Source organism: Eptatretus burgeri, chromosome 2 (genome assembly GCF_056783735.1).
Source record: "Eptatretus burgeri isolate ZD-2024b chromosome 2, Ebu_testis_v1, whole genome shotgun sequence".
Taxonomy (NCBI): domain Eukaryota; kingdom Metazoa; phylum Chordata; class Myxini; order Myxiniformes; family Myxinidae; genus Eptatretus; species Eptatretus burgeri.
Genome location: NC_140962.1, coordinates 150,757,920 through 150,776,093, shown reverse-complemented (window position 1 = coordinate 150,776,093; position 18,174 = coordinate 150,757,920). Strand labels below are relative to the sequence as shown.

Sequence of the window (18,174 nt, the reverse complement as noted above, 5' to 3'; positions counted from 1 at the left end):
CATCTCGAGATATTTCATCAGTTTGCGATACTTTATCTCACAATATTTTATCATCTCACAATATGTTATCATCTCATGATATTTTTTCCTCTCGCAGTATTTTAACAGCTCGCAATATTTCATCAACTCATGATATTTTATCATCTCATGATATTTAATCATCTTACGATATTTTATCATCTCGCGATATTTTATCATCTCACGATATTTTCTCAGCTCACAATATTTTATCATCTCGCGATATTTTATCATCTCATGATATTTTATCAACTCACAATATTTCATCAACTCGCGATATTTTATCATCTCAGGATATTTCATCAGCTCACGAAATTTTATCACCTCATGATATTTTATCAGCTTGCGATATTTTATCAGCTCACGATCTTTTATCAGCTCACAATATTTTATCAGCTCACGATATTTTATCATCTCGCGATATCATGTCAGCTCACAATATTTTATCAGCTCACAATTTTTAATCATCTCGTGATATTTTATCATCTCACGATATTTTATCAACTCACAATATTTTAGCAACTCGCGATATTTTATCATCTCATGATATTTCATCAGCTCATGATATTTTATCACCTCACAATGTTTTATCAACTCGCGATATTTTATCATCTCATGATATATCATCAGCTCACAATATTTTATCAGCTCACGATATTTTATCATCTCACGATATTTTTTCACCTCACGATATTTTATCAGCTCACAATATTTCAACATCTTGTGATATTTTATCAGCTCACGATATTTTATCATGTCCGGATATTTTATCATCTCACGATATTTTATCATCTCACGATATATTATTATCTGACGATATTTTATCAGCTCACGATATCTTATCATCTCTTGATATTTTATAAGCTCACGATATCATATCAGCTCACAATATTTTATCAGCTCACGATATTTTATCATCTCGCAATATTTTATCACCTTACGATATTTTATCAGCTCACGATATTTTATCATCTCGCAATATTTTATCATCTCGCGATATTTCATCATCTCACGATATTTTATCATCTCACGATATTTTCTCAGCTCACAATATTTTATCATCTCACGATATTTTATCAACTCACAATATTTCATCAACTCGCGATATTTTATCATCTCAGGATATTTCATCAGCTCACGAAATTTTATCACCTCATGATATTTTATCAGCTCGCGATATTTTATCAGCTCACGATCTTTTATCAGCTCACAATATTTTATCAGCTCACGATATTTTATCATCTCGCGATATCATATCAGCTCACAATATTTTATCAGCTCACAATTTTTAATCATCTCGCGATATTTTATCATCTCACGATATTTTATCAACTCACAATATTTTATCAACTCGTGATATTTTATCATCTCATGATATTTCATCAGCTCACGATATTTTATCACCTCACAATGTTTTATCAACTCGCGATATTTTATCATCTCATGATATTTCATCAGCTCACAATATTTTATCAGCTCACGATATTTTATCATGTCCGGATATTTTATCATCTCACGATATTTTATCATCTCACGATATATTATTATCTGACGATATCTTATCATCTCGTGATATTTTATAAGCTCACGATATCATATCAGCTCACGATATTTTATCATCTCGTGCTATTTTATCACCTTACGATATTTTATCAGCTCAAGATATTTTATCATCTCGCAATATTTTATCATCTCGCGATATTTTATCATGTCGTGATATTTTATCATCTCATGATATTTAATCATCTTACAATATTTTATCAGCTCGCAATACTTTATCTCACGATATTTTATCATCTCATAGTATGTTATCATCTCACGATATTTTATCATTTCGCAATATTTTATCAACTCACAATATTTTATCAACTTGCGATATTTTATCATCTCATGATATTTCGTCAGCTCATGATATTTTATCATGTCGTGATATTTTATCATCTCATAATATTTAATCATATTACGATATTTTATCATCTCACGATATTTTATCATCTCACGATATTTTATCATCTCACCATATTTTATCATCTCACAATATTTTATCAACTCGCAATATTTTATCATCTCAGGATATTTTATCAGCTCACGCTATTTTATCACCTCACGATATTTTATCAGCTCGTGATATCTTATCAGCTCATGATATTTTATCAGCTCACGATATTTTATCATCTCGCAATATTTTATCAGCTCATGATATTTTATTATCTCGCGATATTTTAGCAGCTCACGATATTTTATCATGTCATGATATTTTATCATCTCGCGATATTTTATCAGCTCGCAATATTTTATCAGCTCATGATATTTTATCATCTCACGATATTTTATCAGATCACGGTATTTTATCATCTCACGATATTTTATCATCTCGCAATATTTTATCATCTCGCGATATTTTAGCAGCTCATGATATTTTATCATCTCACAATATTTTCTCAGCTCACGATATTTTATCATCTCATCTCATGATATTTTCTCAGCTCACGATATTTTATCATCTCACGATATTTTCTCAGCTCACGATATTTTATCATCTTTTGATATTTTATCATCTCGCGATATTTTATCATGTCACGATATTTTATCATCTCACGATATTTTCTCAGCTCACGATATTTTATCATCTCGGGATATTTTATCATCTTACGATATTTTATCATCTCGCGATATTTTATCATCTCGTCATATTTTATCATCTCACGATATTTTATCATCTTACGATATTTTATCATCTCGCGATATTTTATCATCTCATGATATTTTATCATCTCAGGATATTTTCTCAGCTCACGATATTTTATCATCTCACGATATTTTATCAACTCGTGATATTTTATCATCTCACGATATTTTATCAACTCGCGATATTTTATCATCTCATGATATTTCGTCAGCTCATGATATTTTATCACCTCACGACATTTTCTCAGCTCGCAATATTTTATCAGCTCACGATATCTTATCAGCTCACAATATTTTATCAGCTCATGATATTTTATCACCTTACGATATTTTATCATCTCGCAATATTTTATCATCTCACGATATTTTATCATCTCGCAATATTTTATCATCTCACGATATTTTATCATCTCATGATATTTAATCATATTACGATATTTTATCATCTCAGGATATTTTATCAGCTCACGCTATTTTATCATCTCACGATATTTTATCAGCTCGTGATATCTTATCAGTTCACAATATTTTATCAACTCGCAATATTTTATCATCTCATGATATTTCATCAGCTCACGATATTTTATCACCTCATGATATTTTATCATCTCATGATATTTCATCACCTTACGATATTTTATCATCTCGCGATATCTCATCAGCTCACAATATTTTATCAGCTCACAATATTTTATCATCTTGCGAGATTTTATCAGCTCACCATATTTTATCATCTCACGATATTTTATCAGCTCATGATATTTTATAAGCTCATGATATCTTATCATCTCATGATATTTTATCAGCTCATGATATTTTATAAGCTCATGATATCTTATCACCTCGTGATATTTTATCAGCTCACAATATTTTATCATCTCACGATATTTTAACATCTCACGATATTTTATCAGCTCACAATATTTTATCATCTCGCGATATATTATCATCTCACGATATTTTATAAGCTCATGATATCTTATCATCTCATGATATTTTATCATCTTGCGATATTTTATCATCTCACGATATTTTATCAATGTGATATTTTTATGTCCGAATTATAAAAGCAACATGAGCTAAATATCTCCACATTGGTGGTGAAACAGACATCTCCACAATGTGAAAAAGAAAATCTTTTTGGATAAACTTTCATCGAAAGTTCAATCAAACAGAACTCCTCACGATGGGTTGCTACTGCTGCGCTCGAGCTTGCTCTGACCCATTGATGCAATGGAGTTCATGGCCATCCATTTTTTGGCATCGCATGAGAAGAGGCCAATCCTCAGGGTTTGCACTGCCATCAAGTTGGTGGCCTTGCAATCTTTCACCAGATCCTTTCTGGTGTTGCTCCACCTGTTCCCTCACCTATCTGCCAAACTACTGCTGTTATGGGCTAAATGGGTTTTACTACACATTCCAAGTTCCCTCCTCAGATCTAAGATTAATGCTCACCTCCAGTCATCCTCAGCATTTTCTCACAAGTGTGGAAGTATTTCTGAATCAATTGGTGTATATGTGTGTGAGTGTGTATATACACCTGTATGTGTGTGTGTGTGTGTGTGTGTATGTGTGTGTGTGTGTGTGTGTGTGTGTGTGTGTGTGTGTGTGTGTGTGTGTGTGTGTGTGTGTGTGTGTGTGTGTGTGTGTGTGTGTGTGTGTGTACATGTAAGAGCCAATTTTAAAATTTTACATTTTGCACTGCAGGTAATTTCACTTTAATCCTTCCGTACAGGTCTGACAGAAAATGACTTCAAGGAAATTGCAGTTTACATAAAACAATACCTTTATATCTGCCTTTAGATTGGTAATCTCCCCTTTACTTCTTCCATTTGCTTCCTCAAGGATGGACACCTTCTCGTCTAAAACCCGCAGCCCGGCCTCATGGCGAGCGTTGTCCACCTCGTAGTGTTCTTTGTATTCCAAAGCCTTCTTTTTGGCCAGCTGAGAAAAGGAACAAGGAAGGAAGGGCAAACAAACAAAAAAAAACAATTAAAGAGTGTTTAACACTGCGCTTCATCAAAGGTTGAGTGGGAGCTTCTCCATGAAACAAATTTGGGATGGAGTGCTGAGCAACCAGCCACTTAAACATCACCAGTGAAGGTGATTCGTTCACAGACAATATCTCAGGTGCACTGTCTGAAGGCGAAGCACCACAATTACATTTACAAGGACAGAACTATTTGGCCCATCATGCCTGTGTTGTATCCACACCCCATTAACTAAATGCATCGGTTCACTTTATTTTCTATGCAATAGCTCTAGGAAAATCAAACCTAGCATATAGATCCCATATACAGTCGGGGAATTTGGTCAAATTGGGCCGCACATTGGCCAACTCATCGAGAGATAGCATGGGAATATTAACGTTCACAAACGACACGCAGACGGGACAACTGGCTTTGAATCTCAATCCAAAGAACTGATTGCTCTGAGGTGCAGCTCCCCTGCCTTAGAATGGCAATGTTGAGATCACGTTGGGGATAAAACCCAGACATGACCTTGCAAAAGGCAATGACGTGATTTCTGAGCAATCTAGCAATTCTTTCTGGCTCTCATATCTTGTAATGGAAGACAATGTGCACATAATGCATTCACCCTCTCTAAACGACATCCAGAGAGCTGTTCTCATTTTACTATTTATCTTTTATTTTCCCAGCAAATAACCAACTTCTTAGATTTCTCTCACTTGCTTCCCGGCAAGCATCAATGCCTTTACCCCTCATCATCCATTCCCGAGTCAGTGTCTATGCTACACCTTGGAATTGCTCCATTGCCTTGAGAAAGTATTCACACCACTCGACTTTTGTCACATTTTGTTGTGTTGCAGTCCTAATTTAGAATGGATTAAATTTAAATTTTTTTTGTCACCAATCAAAACAAAATACCACATATTGACAAAGTGAAAACATGTCGAGACTAGACGGGCACTTGGTGGAGCGCATACCTCCGTCACTTAATGCCTGATCCACAAGAACATATCAGGCCCATTACATTTTTGAAATATCATGCTCTACCTGCATAGTACAATATCGTTTTTGGCCCGATCTCTCAACGGTGAAGAATCACTTTAAAGTTAAATAATTCTCGTATCCACATCCAGATTCGGATCTTCACCAAAATCGAATCAGTTCGTCCTTGTCACACACCAAATATGTCCACAAAATTTCATCCGGATCCGTCAACAACTTTTTTGAGAAATTCTACACACAAACAAACAGATAGAAAGGGGTGAAAACATAACCTCCTTCACCTTCTTCAGTGGTGGAGGTAAAAATTTCAAAATTAATCAAAAATGAAAAGCTGAAATGTCTTGCATCAAGCATTCAACCCCCTGAGTCAATACTTTGTAGAAGCGCCTCTGGCAGCGATTACAGCTTCGAGTCTTCTTGGGTATGTCTATCAGCTTTGTACATCCGGATTTGGGGATTTTGTCCCATTTGTCCTTGCAGATGTGCTCAAGCTCTGTCAAGTTGGATGGGGAGTGTCAGTGAACAGCAATCTTCAAGTGTTTCCACAGATTCTCAATGGAATTTAAGTCTGGGCTTTGGCTGGGCCACTCGAGGACTTTCACGTTCATGTTCTGAAGCCGTTCCAGTGTTGCTTTTGCTGTATGGTTGGGGTCATTGTCCTGTTGGAACGTAAATCTTCACCGCAGTTGAAGCTCTTTTGCACACTGAACCAGATTCTACTCAAGGATTTTCCTGTAATTGCCTCCATTCATTGTTTTTTTTTTGAATACATTATCAAGGCTGGTATGATATCTAACACACAGAACACACAACACGGGGGGCAGGAGATAAGAGGGGTGGGAGAGGGATGCACAAAACAGTAGGGAACAGAGACATTAGGAGATCGTTGGAAGGTGTAATGTCGTGGTAGAGGTGCGCCAAGGCAGACACGAGCGAGGGCATAGCACAACCCTGCTTTATTGCCACGAGCGAGAGTGCGAGCGTACGATGCCTGTAACTCCACTTTATTACGTACTCGATGCACTCTACAGCCACACAACCTACAGGCTCCACAGACCACAACGGCTACAACCACGCCTCAGACGGCGCGCACTCCTATATCCCGTGCAGGCACGTGACCACTCCAAAACCACTCCTCCACCACGCTCCCCGCATCATGCCCTGCCCCCGCAGGCCCAGTACTCCACAGAAGGGAGAGGAATGGGGTGGGATACAAGGGGTAAATAAGATGGACACAGAGGTAAGGAAGGAAAGCAGGGAAATTGAAGGAGGTAAGTTTGGGGTGGATTAACGGGGGTAGAAGAGATCATGGTTTTGGATGGGGGGAAGATATGAGGTGGTGGTGAACAGCTGTTTAGAAGACCTTGAGGGAAGAGTGGGATTGAAGAGAGTGAGGGAGTTTGTTCCAGAGGTGGGAAAAAGAGGAATGAAAGAGTAAAGGTGAGTAGTGATTCGTGATTTTGGTAGTTTTACCAGAAGGGGGTTGCTGGTGGACCTTGAGTGCCCTTCAGAAATATAGAGGGAACAGACCACAGACAGAAGAAGAGGTGGGGGGTGTGGAGAAGAGTCAGTAGAAGACAGAAAGACCACCGATTATCTTTGTTCCCTCTATCTTTACAAGTCTCCCAGTCCCTGCCATTGAAAAGCATCCCCATAGCATGATGCTGCCACAACACCATGCTTCATGGTAAGGATGGTGCTGGTTGGGTGATGAGCTGTGCTTGGTTTCCAGTAGACGTAGCGGTTTGCATTCTCACTAAAGAGTTCAATTTTTTGTCTCATCAGACCACATAATCTTTTGCCTCATGCTCTTTCAGTCTTTCACATGCCTTTTTGTAAACTTCAGGTGTGCTGTCACGTGCCTTTTTCTCAAGAGTGGCTTCCGTCTGGCCAATCTCCCATAAAGTCTCAATTTGTGAAGTTCTGCAGAAACTGTTGTCCTTCTGGCAGGTTCTCCCATCTCAGCCAAGGAACTGTGTAGTTAACACAGAGTGGTCATTGGGTTCTTGGTCACCTACCTTACCAAGGTCCTTCTTGCCCAGTTGCTCAGTTTGGTTGGACGGCTAGCTCTAGGAAGAGTCTGGGTAGTTCCATATTCTTTCCATTTCCTAATGATGGAGCTCTCTGTGCTTTTGGAAAGTTTCAACACTCTAGAAATTCTTTTGTACACTTCCCCAGATCTATTCCTCCTCACAATTCCATCTCGGAGTTCTACAGACAGTTCCTTTGACTTCATTGTGGAGTTCCTGCTCTGACATCCACTGTCAACTGTGGGACCTTGTATAGAAAGGTGTGTTTCTTTCTAAAACCATGTCCATTCAATTGAATTGGCCACAGGTGGACTTCAATCAAGTTGTAAAGACATCTCAAGGACGATCAAAGGAAATTGGATGCACCTGAGCTCAATTTGGAGTGTCAGAGTAAAGGGGTTCAATACTTATTGATTGATGTACGTCATTTCAGATTTTCATTTTTCATCAATTTGTCAGAAATTTCGAAACATATTTTCACTTTGTTATTACGGTGTATTCTATTCAGCAGACTGAACAAAATGGCGAATTGAGACCTCAGCAAGCTGACAGAGGGCTGACTCAGAGGCTGATCAAGGATGACGCCTTGATAAAGGATAATTAAATAAGGCAGTTAATTACCTTCAAAAAGGAGTGTTTAAATTAACCCAAACATGCAATTTCCCTCCATGCACTACATTGGAGTTTCCTTAGTATGCATGCAAAGTTTGGGATTGCTAGGTTTCATGGTTTTGGAGTTATGGAAGAGACAGTGTGACTGACACACACTGACATTTATGATTATAAATTTTCTCCATATTTCCAGTACAAAAGATTAGTTAAATATTTGATGACAAAAGCTCAAAAAAGTAATGCCCTGGACAGACACACTGAAGCTCAAATGGGGGAGGGGAAATTTTTTAAAAAAACCCCGCTGTCTCGCACTATGCTGCTGGACTAATAACCCGACACTCATTCTCAAACTTCCTTAAAACATAAATAACTGACTGGTTGGAAAAGTAATGCTTCCAATCAGCTACATTTACCTGAGATACCACTCGTGTACAGCGAAACCTGTGTGGAAAACACATGCACACACACACACACAAACACACAGCCGAGTGTGCGTGCATCCTCATGGTAAAGTGCCGGTATTTTGAAAACCGAAACGCTCCCTGTGGGTTTTGCTAAGATCTCCGTCCCAGTGCTAAATCTGATTAGCCGATTGGTAAGATTCCTTCACAAACACCTCCACCGGTACATGCTTCAAGACTGGTTCCGCAGCATCGACCTCCCAGGGGATTTCACTCCTACAAATCTGGGCAGATGTACGACTCTCCTCTGTTGTACTTTAATGAACCGGCACATGAAACCCTTTTCACCTTCAGGGTATAGAAAAACTGCATAAGTTTGTTTTTAACAATGTCGAACAAACATTGGTATCAACAAGGGAATCTGAGATCGAGGGGCGAAGCACGGCAAGCAAATGAAGAAACGATTTCCAATTTACGATCCAAGTCGAGGATTCACTAAGATATTTTTGATTTGTATGTTCGTCGAGTCCCTGTTAAAATCACCCATATGGAGGAAAGTACAATTCCATGGCCATTAGACATTCAAATTCCATTGCATCACCTTCAGATCCGTACGGAGTTCGCTGACCTCCAAGATGACCACCTGGTACTTGCATTCCAGCATTTCAGATTCATGTTTGTCCACCTCATAGTAGCCACTCCCCTCTGCCAAAATCCCGCTTCCATCAGGACCACCGAAAGGTAAGACTTGCCCGGGACATTCCCCACGGTCCCCCGGTCTCCGCGCGACCTGCAGGTGACTCAGGGAGTTAATGCGCTCAGTAAGGCGCGAGACGTTTTCTTCTTGCTCTGACAAAGCCCCTTGCGTGTTCTCCAGTTGCTTCCGGGACTCCTGCAATGTCGACTGGAGAGTCGTTTTCTCTCGCTCCACCTGAGCGCAGAATGGTACATTACCTGTGAGCTTTACAAACAAAAAATAGGTTCCACTGATAGATCAAACAAAGAAACATAAAGTGCTCTGTAGAATTCGATGTCACCCTCGTATCTCACCTGCATCAACTGTTGCTTCAATTTCTCAACTTCAGAGAGACTCAATTCACTGAACAGATCTGCCTCGAGACTTGGCAAAGGCTTTTGGGCCTCCTTGCACTTTGGGTGAGCCTCCCCGTCATTTTGCCAATCATGTCCATTGCTAGTGGTCATGTCCTCAACCATCCCATTTTCTTCAGCGAGGCGCAAACCCTCAATGGTGGCTACGAGGTGGGCTGGTGCGGATGATGGGAAGGAGACATCGATTGAGGCGAAGCTGCGACCCATCTCCTTGCGCAGGGCATTCTTCAACTCGCGTTCGGTCTTTAGCCCGTCGAGCGCCTCCAGAAGCTGCTGTTCCCCAATTTCCTTTAATCTCAGGGCATCCTCAAGCTGGCTATGCAGGAGCTCAGTCTCCTCACCGAAGCGCTTTATCTCGTGCTTGAGGGCTTCATATTCCACCTGTGGGGACATAAAGCAAATAATGAAAGTCCAGCAGTGTCAAAATCGTTGCATAGGACTTCCACTGGATTTTTGCCAGTGTCACCAAAATAAATAAAATAAATCGATTTTTGTTATTCAATGAAGAATATTTGTGATGAACACTCTGCATCATTCTTATGTCCACCAAGGCAAGACAGGCCAAGGTACAGTCGACAAATGTGCCAAGTCAAAATCAGTCCAAGGATGAATTTGTTTTGATCAATACCATGAATTAATTAATTTCCAATTTTGAAAGCGGATTCCGACATGACATACAGGATGTGCTCGTCACCAAAAGTCCGCTCGTCTATATAAGATAAAGGACGGTAAGTCGGGACATTTCAAGTGCGTTGCCATTTTGGGGATTCTATTTATCATGGCCGTTTTACAGAAAAACAAATAAAGAGCCAAATTTAATGTGATTCTATGAAAGGAAAAGCCAATCGTAAAATTAAGCCTTCAGATAGTATTGAAAACCTCGAAGAACACGGAAAATGGTGCTCTGATTAATTACCGACTGATCGGTTGATCGAGCAGGAAAGGTGGCCTTGGTAGTCTTTCTTGGTTGCTTTATGCAGCTCTTTCGGTTCGAAGAGCATGGGAAGATTTATTTTTATAATCCTTGTCACCTGCGTTTAATTGATAAGGTGAGAGCTGATTGGTTATTCCCTCCATTCACAGGTGAGAGATGTGGGTGGGTTTTTCATTATTATTTAGATATTGACTGCTTTTGACGTTTGCACGTGGTACATTCTTGGGAGCCTCGTTGCTATGCATTCCTGTCTGCGCTGTCACTGATGATTCGCCAATAAGCGATGAACCGGTCTGGCAACTGAGGGGGTATGCAGCATTGGGATTCTCATGTGTGTCCGATTTGTGAACATAACAGCTGTGGAGGAACTCTGGGAAGGGTTTGAAACAGCGAAGGGCTTACCTTGGTAGTCTTTCTTGGTTTCTTTTTGCAGCTTCTTTGGCTAAAAGAGTGTGGGAGGATTCAATTTATTTATATAATCCCAGCCACCTGGGTTAAATTTATTAGGTGAAAGCTGATTGGTTATTCCCTCCATTCACAGTTGAGAGATGTGGGTGGGTCTTTCATATATATAGTGTTGTGGTTACCAAATTCGCAAACCACCATTCAGGTCCCTTAGGTGAGGTATCTCGGTAAGTACATGTGTAGTTAGGTCCAAACCCGTTGTCTAGTGGGAATACATGTCATTTATGCGTGCTGCGACTCTTCAGGATAGCCGTTTTTCTTTTACTATCTTTATTTTGGACCAACCGCCATGATTACCACCACAACCACAACATCAACCACCAACCACAACGCCGCTTCACCACAACCGCCACGACCTTCACGTCACACCTCGCAACCGTAGCATCGCCACCGTTCTTGCCCCGCGGTGGGCACCGGTGTTGGACTCGTGCAGGGCGCGCGTCGAACAGCGTGTACAAAATCACGGATTTTGTGCTTCAAAAACGGATCAAAAACGACACACGCCCACTTTTTGCCGTCCAATCGGTGAGCGAGGGGCGATTTGGCCCCGCCTCCAGGACGATCGATATATGCAAATTTGTAGATCAAAAAGCCTTCACGCCCACTTTTTCTCGGGCCAATGGGGAGCGAGGTGAAAGGTCAAAGGGAGGGGGTCAAAGGCAAAACTACGGGGGGATAAAAGGACCGTGTTCGTCAGTCGAGAACGAGAGGAGAGTCCAAAGAAGAGTCCAACGGGAGAGTCCAAAGAAGAGTCGAGAAGGGGAGAGTCCAACAAAGAAGAGTCCAGAGTCGGAGTGTCCAGAGGCGGAGAGGCGGCAGCGGCGAAGGCAGACGAGGGGGTGCTCGCGTCGGTGCCGGGAGCTGCACGCCCGAGGGAGGCCGGCAGCGCGACCTGGCCGAGGTGGAGACGCACACCAGGGATAATAAAGATCCTCTATACCCCGAGCATCAGCAACCCCCTCCTGTTTCCCCCCGCGCTGAGATAGTGCGACCAAGGGGGCCCCTTTCCCACCCCCTGCCAGACACTGTCCGCGAGGCCCGCGGAGTGAGGCGCCATCGCCGCTCCGCTTCTCATCACCAGACGGGTAGGCGCGACCCGGTCTCGGCCTCAGGCCCGCCTCATTCTTGGGGGTATTTCTTTTCCTTGGTTTTGGGTATGTGTTGTCGGCGCCGTCTGTGAAGTAGAATTGTATAAGTGTTGCCGTGTGCTCGGTAGTCGGTATTAGCTCTGCATTGTGTTTTCGCTTTTATATTTGCTTTTTGTGTAAATTGCATTGTGTCTTTTCTGTGTGCATTTGGTGGAATTGAATGTGTGCTTCCCGTGTGCCGCGAATAAATGTGCTTTATTATTGAACTGTTCTCCCGCTTCGCTTCGTCTTTTTCTCCCATTGAATCCTCATCTTGCTTCACGTAAAGGGTTGGTAGTGGGCTGAATACGCCCGATAATTAATCGAACCGTCGAGGTCGACGATAACACCGCTCGGTTATTCTGATAGTACGGAATGGGTCGCTTAAGTGGCCCGTGTCCGAAGTCGACCTGCGGCGAGGTGCGATCGCCCGGTCTACCCTCCGCGTGGGTACTTAGGTAGGTCGAATTTGGCGAGCAACCCTATCCCACGCGGGGGCTGATTGGCTCGATCGCGGTGAGACCGAAAGGTCCACCCGTGACTGGTTCCCGGCGTTAGTCCGAGAGGGTCACGACTGGATTGTCCGTCCGGTGGGCGACGTGCCGCGATTCGAGTTACGTGGCCGTCAGCACGCCGGCGGGCGCGAATCCGCAACAATATATATATATATATATATATATATATATATATATATATATATATATATATATATATATATATATATATATATAATCGAAATATCTGGAGCATGATGAGCACTCCCCGGATCTCCAAGGGACACAAAGTCCTACACCAAAGCGTCACCTCCAATCTGGAGGCCTCGGCCTGGCGACTCTGTCAAATAGACGATTACATGGTCAACATCGGTAAAACATCAAACGGAGTTGCCTATCCAGATTTCGGGCTTATTTACACTCATCAGACGGCATTAATTGGTATGCTGTCATGATGAAGGTAAATCCTGATGAAGGTGGCAGACGGGCGGTTGTTCTTTGTGGATTATACGATATATCGATATATATATATAATGATCCCCAGCCGATGCTCACCATGACAGCCAAGTGGTACGACATATCGATATCTATAGACATACATATATATTTGAGGAGGACATTGGGACCATACTCTGTGCAGAGCATTGATGCTGCTTAAGCAGTCTCCTTGGCTATTGGGCACAATCCTGGAAGGGTCGCCACTCCACCACAGTATACCAGCATACTGGCACTCATTTTGCCGACCTCGGAAGGATGACAGGCCGAGTAACCCCACCTGGTATTAATTCAATAGCTGAGCGGGATTTGAACTCAGGACCCTCGGATCCAAAGTCCACCACCCTAACCATTAAGTCAACACCAGGTATATATATATATATATATATATATATATATATATATATATATATATATATATATATATATATATATATATATATACACACACACACACACACACACACACACACACACCCACAGATAGTGGACAAAAAAATGGAAACACCAATGTAAAGTCACTTAATTGGGTGTTGGGCCACCACGTGTAGCCTGTACGGCATGTATTCACTATGGTATCGAGTCCACCTGCATCTGGAATTCTGCAGGAGAGATGCGATACCATTCTTCCACGAGAAAGTCATGGATGGGGAAAAAGCTGTCTCAGGTGTCATTCCAGAATATCCCATAAATGCTCGATTGGGTTCAGAAGGAGATGACACTCATGGCTGTGGAGTTATTTTGGTTGGTGCCACACGTACACTCGTCCGTTTGTCGAGAATATAGTGAATGATGATTCATCTGACAATGTCATATTTCAACACTGCTCAGCAGTCCATTGCCTGTGCTCTTTGCACCACTGGACTCACAAACGTGATTTGCCAGGTGTGATGAGCAGTTTGAGCACTGCAACCCGACTGTGGTATCCTGCTCTGTGGAGTTCTCGGCGTACCGTATTTTTATGAAATTGTCCAGTGAGAACTCTGTGCCCCAGGTTGAAATTTACAGTCAATTGATCTGCAGTTGCTCGCCTGCTTTGCCGTGCACTTCAAATTAATGCACATATATCAGGATCCTGGATTACGTCTCCCCACTGTTGTTCTTTGCTGATGATGTCTTTCCTTCGGAGTTCCATGCTGAAATCAGATTCGAAAATGATGCATGTGAATCATCAGTAAGTTGAGCTGTCTTTGTCACTGAAGATCATGCCAAATGTGCCCCAACAATTACCCCTCTTTCAAAGTCACTGAGGTCTCCTCTTGCAGCCATGCTCGCAATACTTATCGGCAAACAGGCCTGTGCAGCATTTATATGGATGACCTTGAGCATTCTGGAATGTTATTTGCTTCATTAACACATGGGCCACACTTGTGTGGAAGCTGTTGCTTTCAATATACTTGGTGTCCCTCATTTACCCAGGTGTTTCCATTTTTTGTCCACAACCTACATACTGTATCTGTGGGTGAGTCATCAATTATATTTGATTGGTGAATGTGATGGATTAACCATAACAATGCTTCATATTAAATGATTCATGTATTGCTTATTACCCTCGCCAGAGGAGAAGGTATTGCATTTGTGTCTGTTTGTCTCTTTCGTTGGTTGTTTGTTTGTCCACAAAGAATGTGATTTTTTTTTTACACTCTGCAACCGCTTGTCAGATTGACACGAAATTTTCACCATAGGAGCATCAACTCATGTAGAATGTTGTAATGATAAATGTGGCATTTTAGGTCACATGGTGTGGCAGCCATGGTGGAAAAAAGGAAAAATGGAAATATTTTGGACCTCTGTATCTCTGTAACTGCATCAAAGAAAAAAATGAAACTTGAACATGGCAAGTACTCTACATGGGGAATAAGCGTGATTTTTTTAAATGATGTTATAGGTGCCTTCATTATGTCATAATTGCATATGTAGAACACTACATCCGATCAGTATGAAAAATTTTGAGGGTCATCTTAGGATAAATTGGTCCACAGAAAAAAATTTGATGATGTCATCAGTCGCATGGTTTGGCAGTCATATTGCTTTTGTTTTCTTTAAACCTTCAAAAATCTTCTTTTCTGAAACGGCTGAACAGATCGAGGCAAAACTTTATAGGTGTGACCGTCCATCCATGAGAAACAAAATGTTCACACAGATGATGTCATAGGTAACATTTTTTGTGGCAACCAGATTGGATTTCCCCTTAAACCCATAAAAACCTTCTCCAGAACGGCTGGACATATCGAAGGGAAACTTCACACCAATGTTCCCCAAGCCTTCAGGATACTAGGGTGTTCACAAATAATTGGCAGGTCACATGGTCTAGCAGCTATATTAGATTGAGCGAAAATCTTTCAACCTGCTCGGACACATAGTCTGGCAAGCAAAATAATTTAATTTTTTGATCTGGTTTCTTTTTGATTTTTTTTTTGTTTTTTAATACAGCTCACTTGGCTGTGCTCGGGATCAGTTTGAGGGTAGAGGAGTAGCAGCTGAAATGTGAATCCTATCCAGGTTCCTCCTGATGACGTCATCTTTGCTTTTTGCTTGTTTGGGTCCCTTCTCATTACTCCAATGCAGAACTGTATCAATTTGGTCTTCCATTTGATTTTAATTGAATTTATTTTAATCCCACAAAACAAATCCTGGCAAGCGATCTCTGATTGCTATTTTTCCTATTTCCTATTGTGATCGCAAGTTTTTGAACATTCTGATAAATGTGATTTTAAAATTACTATCTGACAAGCTTGGTTTCTTCCTACCCAAACTAAGCTGTATTAATAACAGTCAATGCTGTTTTAGTGGTAGAAAGCACGAGTTCAGGCTTCGAGTAAATTTTTGATGCTCATAACATTCAAATATTGTGACTCCTGAATGTGTCTAAGACTTTTGCACAGCAGTCTAGTATATGCATAACAAGTGCACGTTTCAACGTATCGTGGATTTAAAACAGTTTCCAATGAATTTCAACCCACAATGTACACCTCTGGCGAAGTGCATGAGTGAACGATCATCTTGCTAGTTTCCCAGCGACCTTGCTATGGATTTTGTGCATCATGCCTTGCGGTGGATGCAAAATGAAGGTTCGTAGCAGAAACCTAATGGACTCCAGCCAGTGTTGCACGCTTGTGTGACAAGAAGATATTGTTTCTAACCAAAGGATGGTAAAAGCCTCGATTGCCCATAAAGCATTTCCTTTCCTGGGGCACAGCCATCATTTCATCATGTGATGTGCACAATAATGAAAATTTTATGGGACCGCAGCAACAAACTCAAAACTAAAATCGTCACCGAAGAGATAAAGAACCATTGAAACAAATTAAAAAGCCTGGAAACGAATGCTAAAAACAAAAGTGTGCCACTAACAAATGTATGCTACTCAAAAAGGTATGCTCACAACAAAAGTGTGCTACTAACAAAGGTATGTTACTAACAAAGGTATAACAACAAAGGTGTGCTACTCACAAAAGTGTGCTCTGATCAGATGTTTTGGCTAATAGTCTTCATTCTCACTTGGTTAGATGAAGATATAACGCCCGAAACCTCATTATAATTTTGCACTCCGTGGCTGTTCGCACACCGTGGTCAGTCATCCGCTAGTTGATCAACACGATCTTCGACAAAGTCAAACATTCCCGTATCATATTATTGATGCTCTCTCCATGAGATGGAACAATTCAAATCCTTGATGATGAAATACAATGAAATGTGCTCTGAGATACATATGGAAATTCATGTGCAAAGGAAGAAACAACATCACATGCTTGGTGGACACAGATCACCTTAAACATTCAGCAGCAAATGATGAAAAACCAACACAGCACGTAAAACTGGGAAAAGAACATTGTGATGAAAACATAATGAAATCTTACAAAATCAACAACAACAAAAGAAACAATGCAAGAGCTCAAAGATGAAACATCACACAACTGATTGGGAGGGAATGCAAAAGGGACCACAAGATCCACCAGACAGAAAGGAACGAGGCTCTTAATTAGCAAGGAATGTGTGCGGAGAAGATGGAGGATGCTGAAACCATCGTTCTTGCCAGAAAACAAAAACAAAATCAAAGCAATAAACCAGCTCGTGGTGACGTTGCTACAAGGCAGGTGGAGTAGAGTGCATTGGCCGTGACACAGGTACCAACAAACTGGATAACTAAAACACACACACACACACACACACACACACACACACACACACACACACACACACCTCTTTACAGAGTGTCAGTTCTGGCAAAGCAGTCTGCTGACAAAGGTTGAAATCCAGGAAGGGTCCTGATGTCATGCCCATTATCTAAACACAACATCTAATGTAATGTTGAACATAAATTACATGAAATGTCTTGTTTAATAGAGACATGCACTGTGGTGACCAAATATATTAATACCCTTGCACATTTTTTGGGTAATGCACCATTTCTTCGAGAAAATTGTTGAAATGAAAAAAATCTTTTGTTGTCCACATATGTATTTCTTTGGTTTGCAGTGCAACAAAGCAAAAAAAAAAAATCTGAAAAAAGTACTAAATCTTAGTTTATTCCACACATAAATCCGAAAATGGCCAGGACAATATTATCGGCGCCTTTTAGAAGTTGTTAGAAATAATTCGATTTCAAGCAGGTGATTCTCCTTTACTTTGAAATTGAACTCACTTGTGGTGAGTCGCAGATGCCTGCAATATAAAAAATCACTCATTAAACCGGTTTGAATGGAGAAAAGGAGTCATTCTGCTGTTTTGTGTCACTGTGTTTACCGCAGAAAACCACAGAATTGTCTGAGGAGGTCAGACACAATATTGATGCCAAGCATGGACAATCTCAAGGCTGCAAGTCCAT

General features: G+C 40.9%; 1 protein-coding gene across 10 annotated transcripts in view; it reads right to left on the bottom strand.

The window, feature by feature from the left end:
• LOC147033545 (protein bicaudal D homolog 1-like) overlaps window positions 1–18,174 on the bottom strand; it is a 45,897-nt gene that overhangs the window by 15,879 nt on the left and 11,844 nt on the right. For 8 of the 10 annotated variants that reach the window (XR_015051285.1, XM_085855081.1, XM_085855124.1 and 5 more), the window contains exons 4-6: window positions 9,772–10,212; window positions 9,323–9,652; window positions 4,492–4,650 (exon numbers count right to left, since the gene is read on the bottom strand). Coding sequence is in view for 9 of the 10 variants with exons in the window: in XM_085855081.1 (XP_085711207.1) it covers window positions 4,492–4,650; window positions 9,323–9,652; window positions 9,772–10,212 (930 nt within the window). In the remaining variant the exon portion in view is untranslated. The remainder of the gene's footprint in view (window positions 1–4,491; window positions 4,651–9,322; window positions 9,653–9,771; window positions 10,213–18,174) is intronic. The other 2 variants (XM_085855094.1, XM_085855149.1) reach the window with 2 other exon arrangements.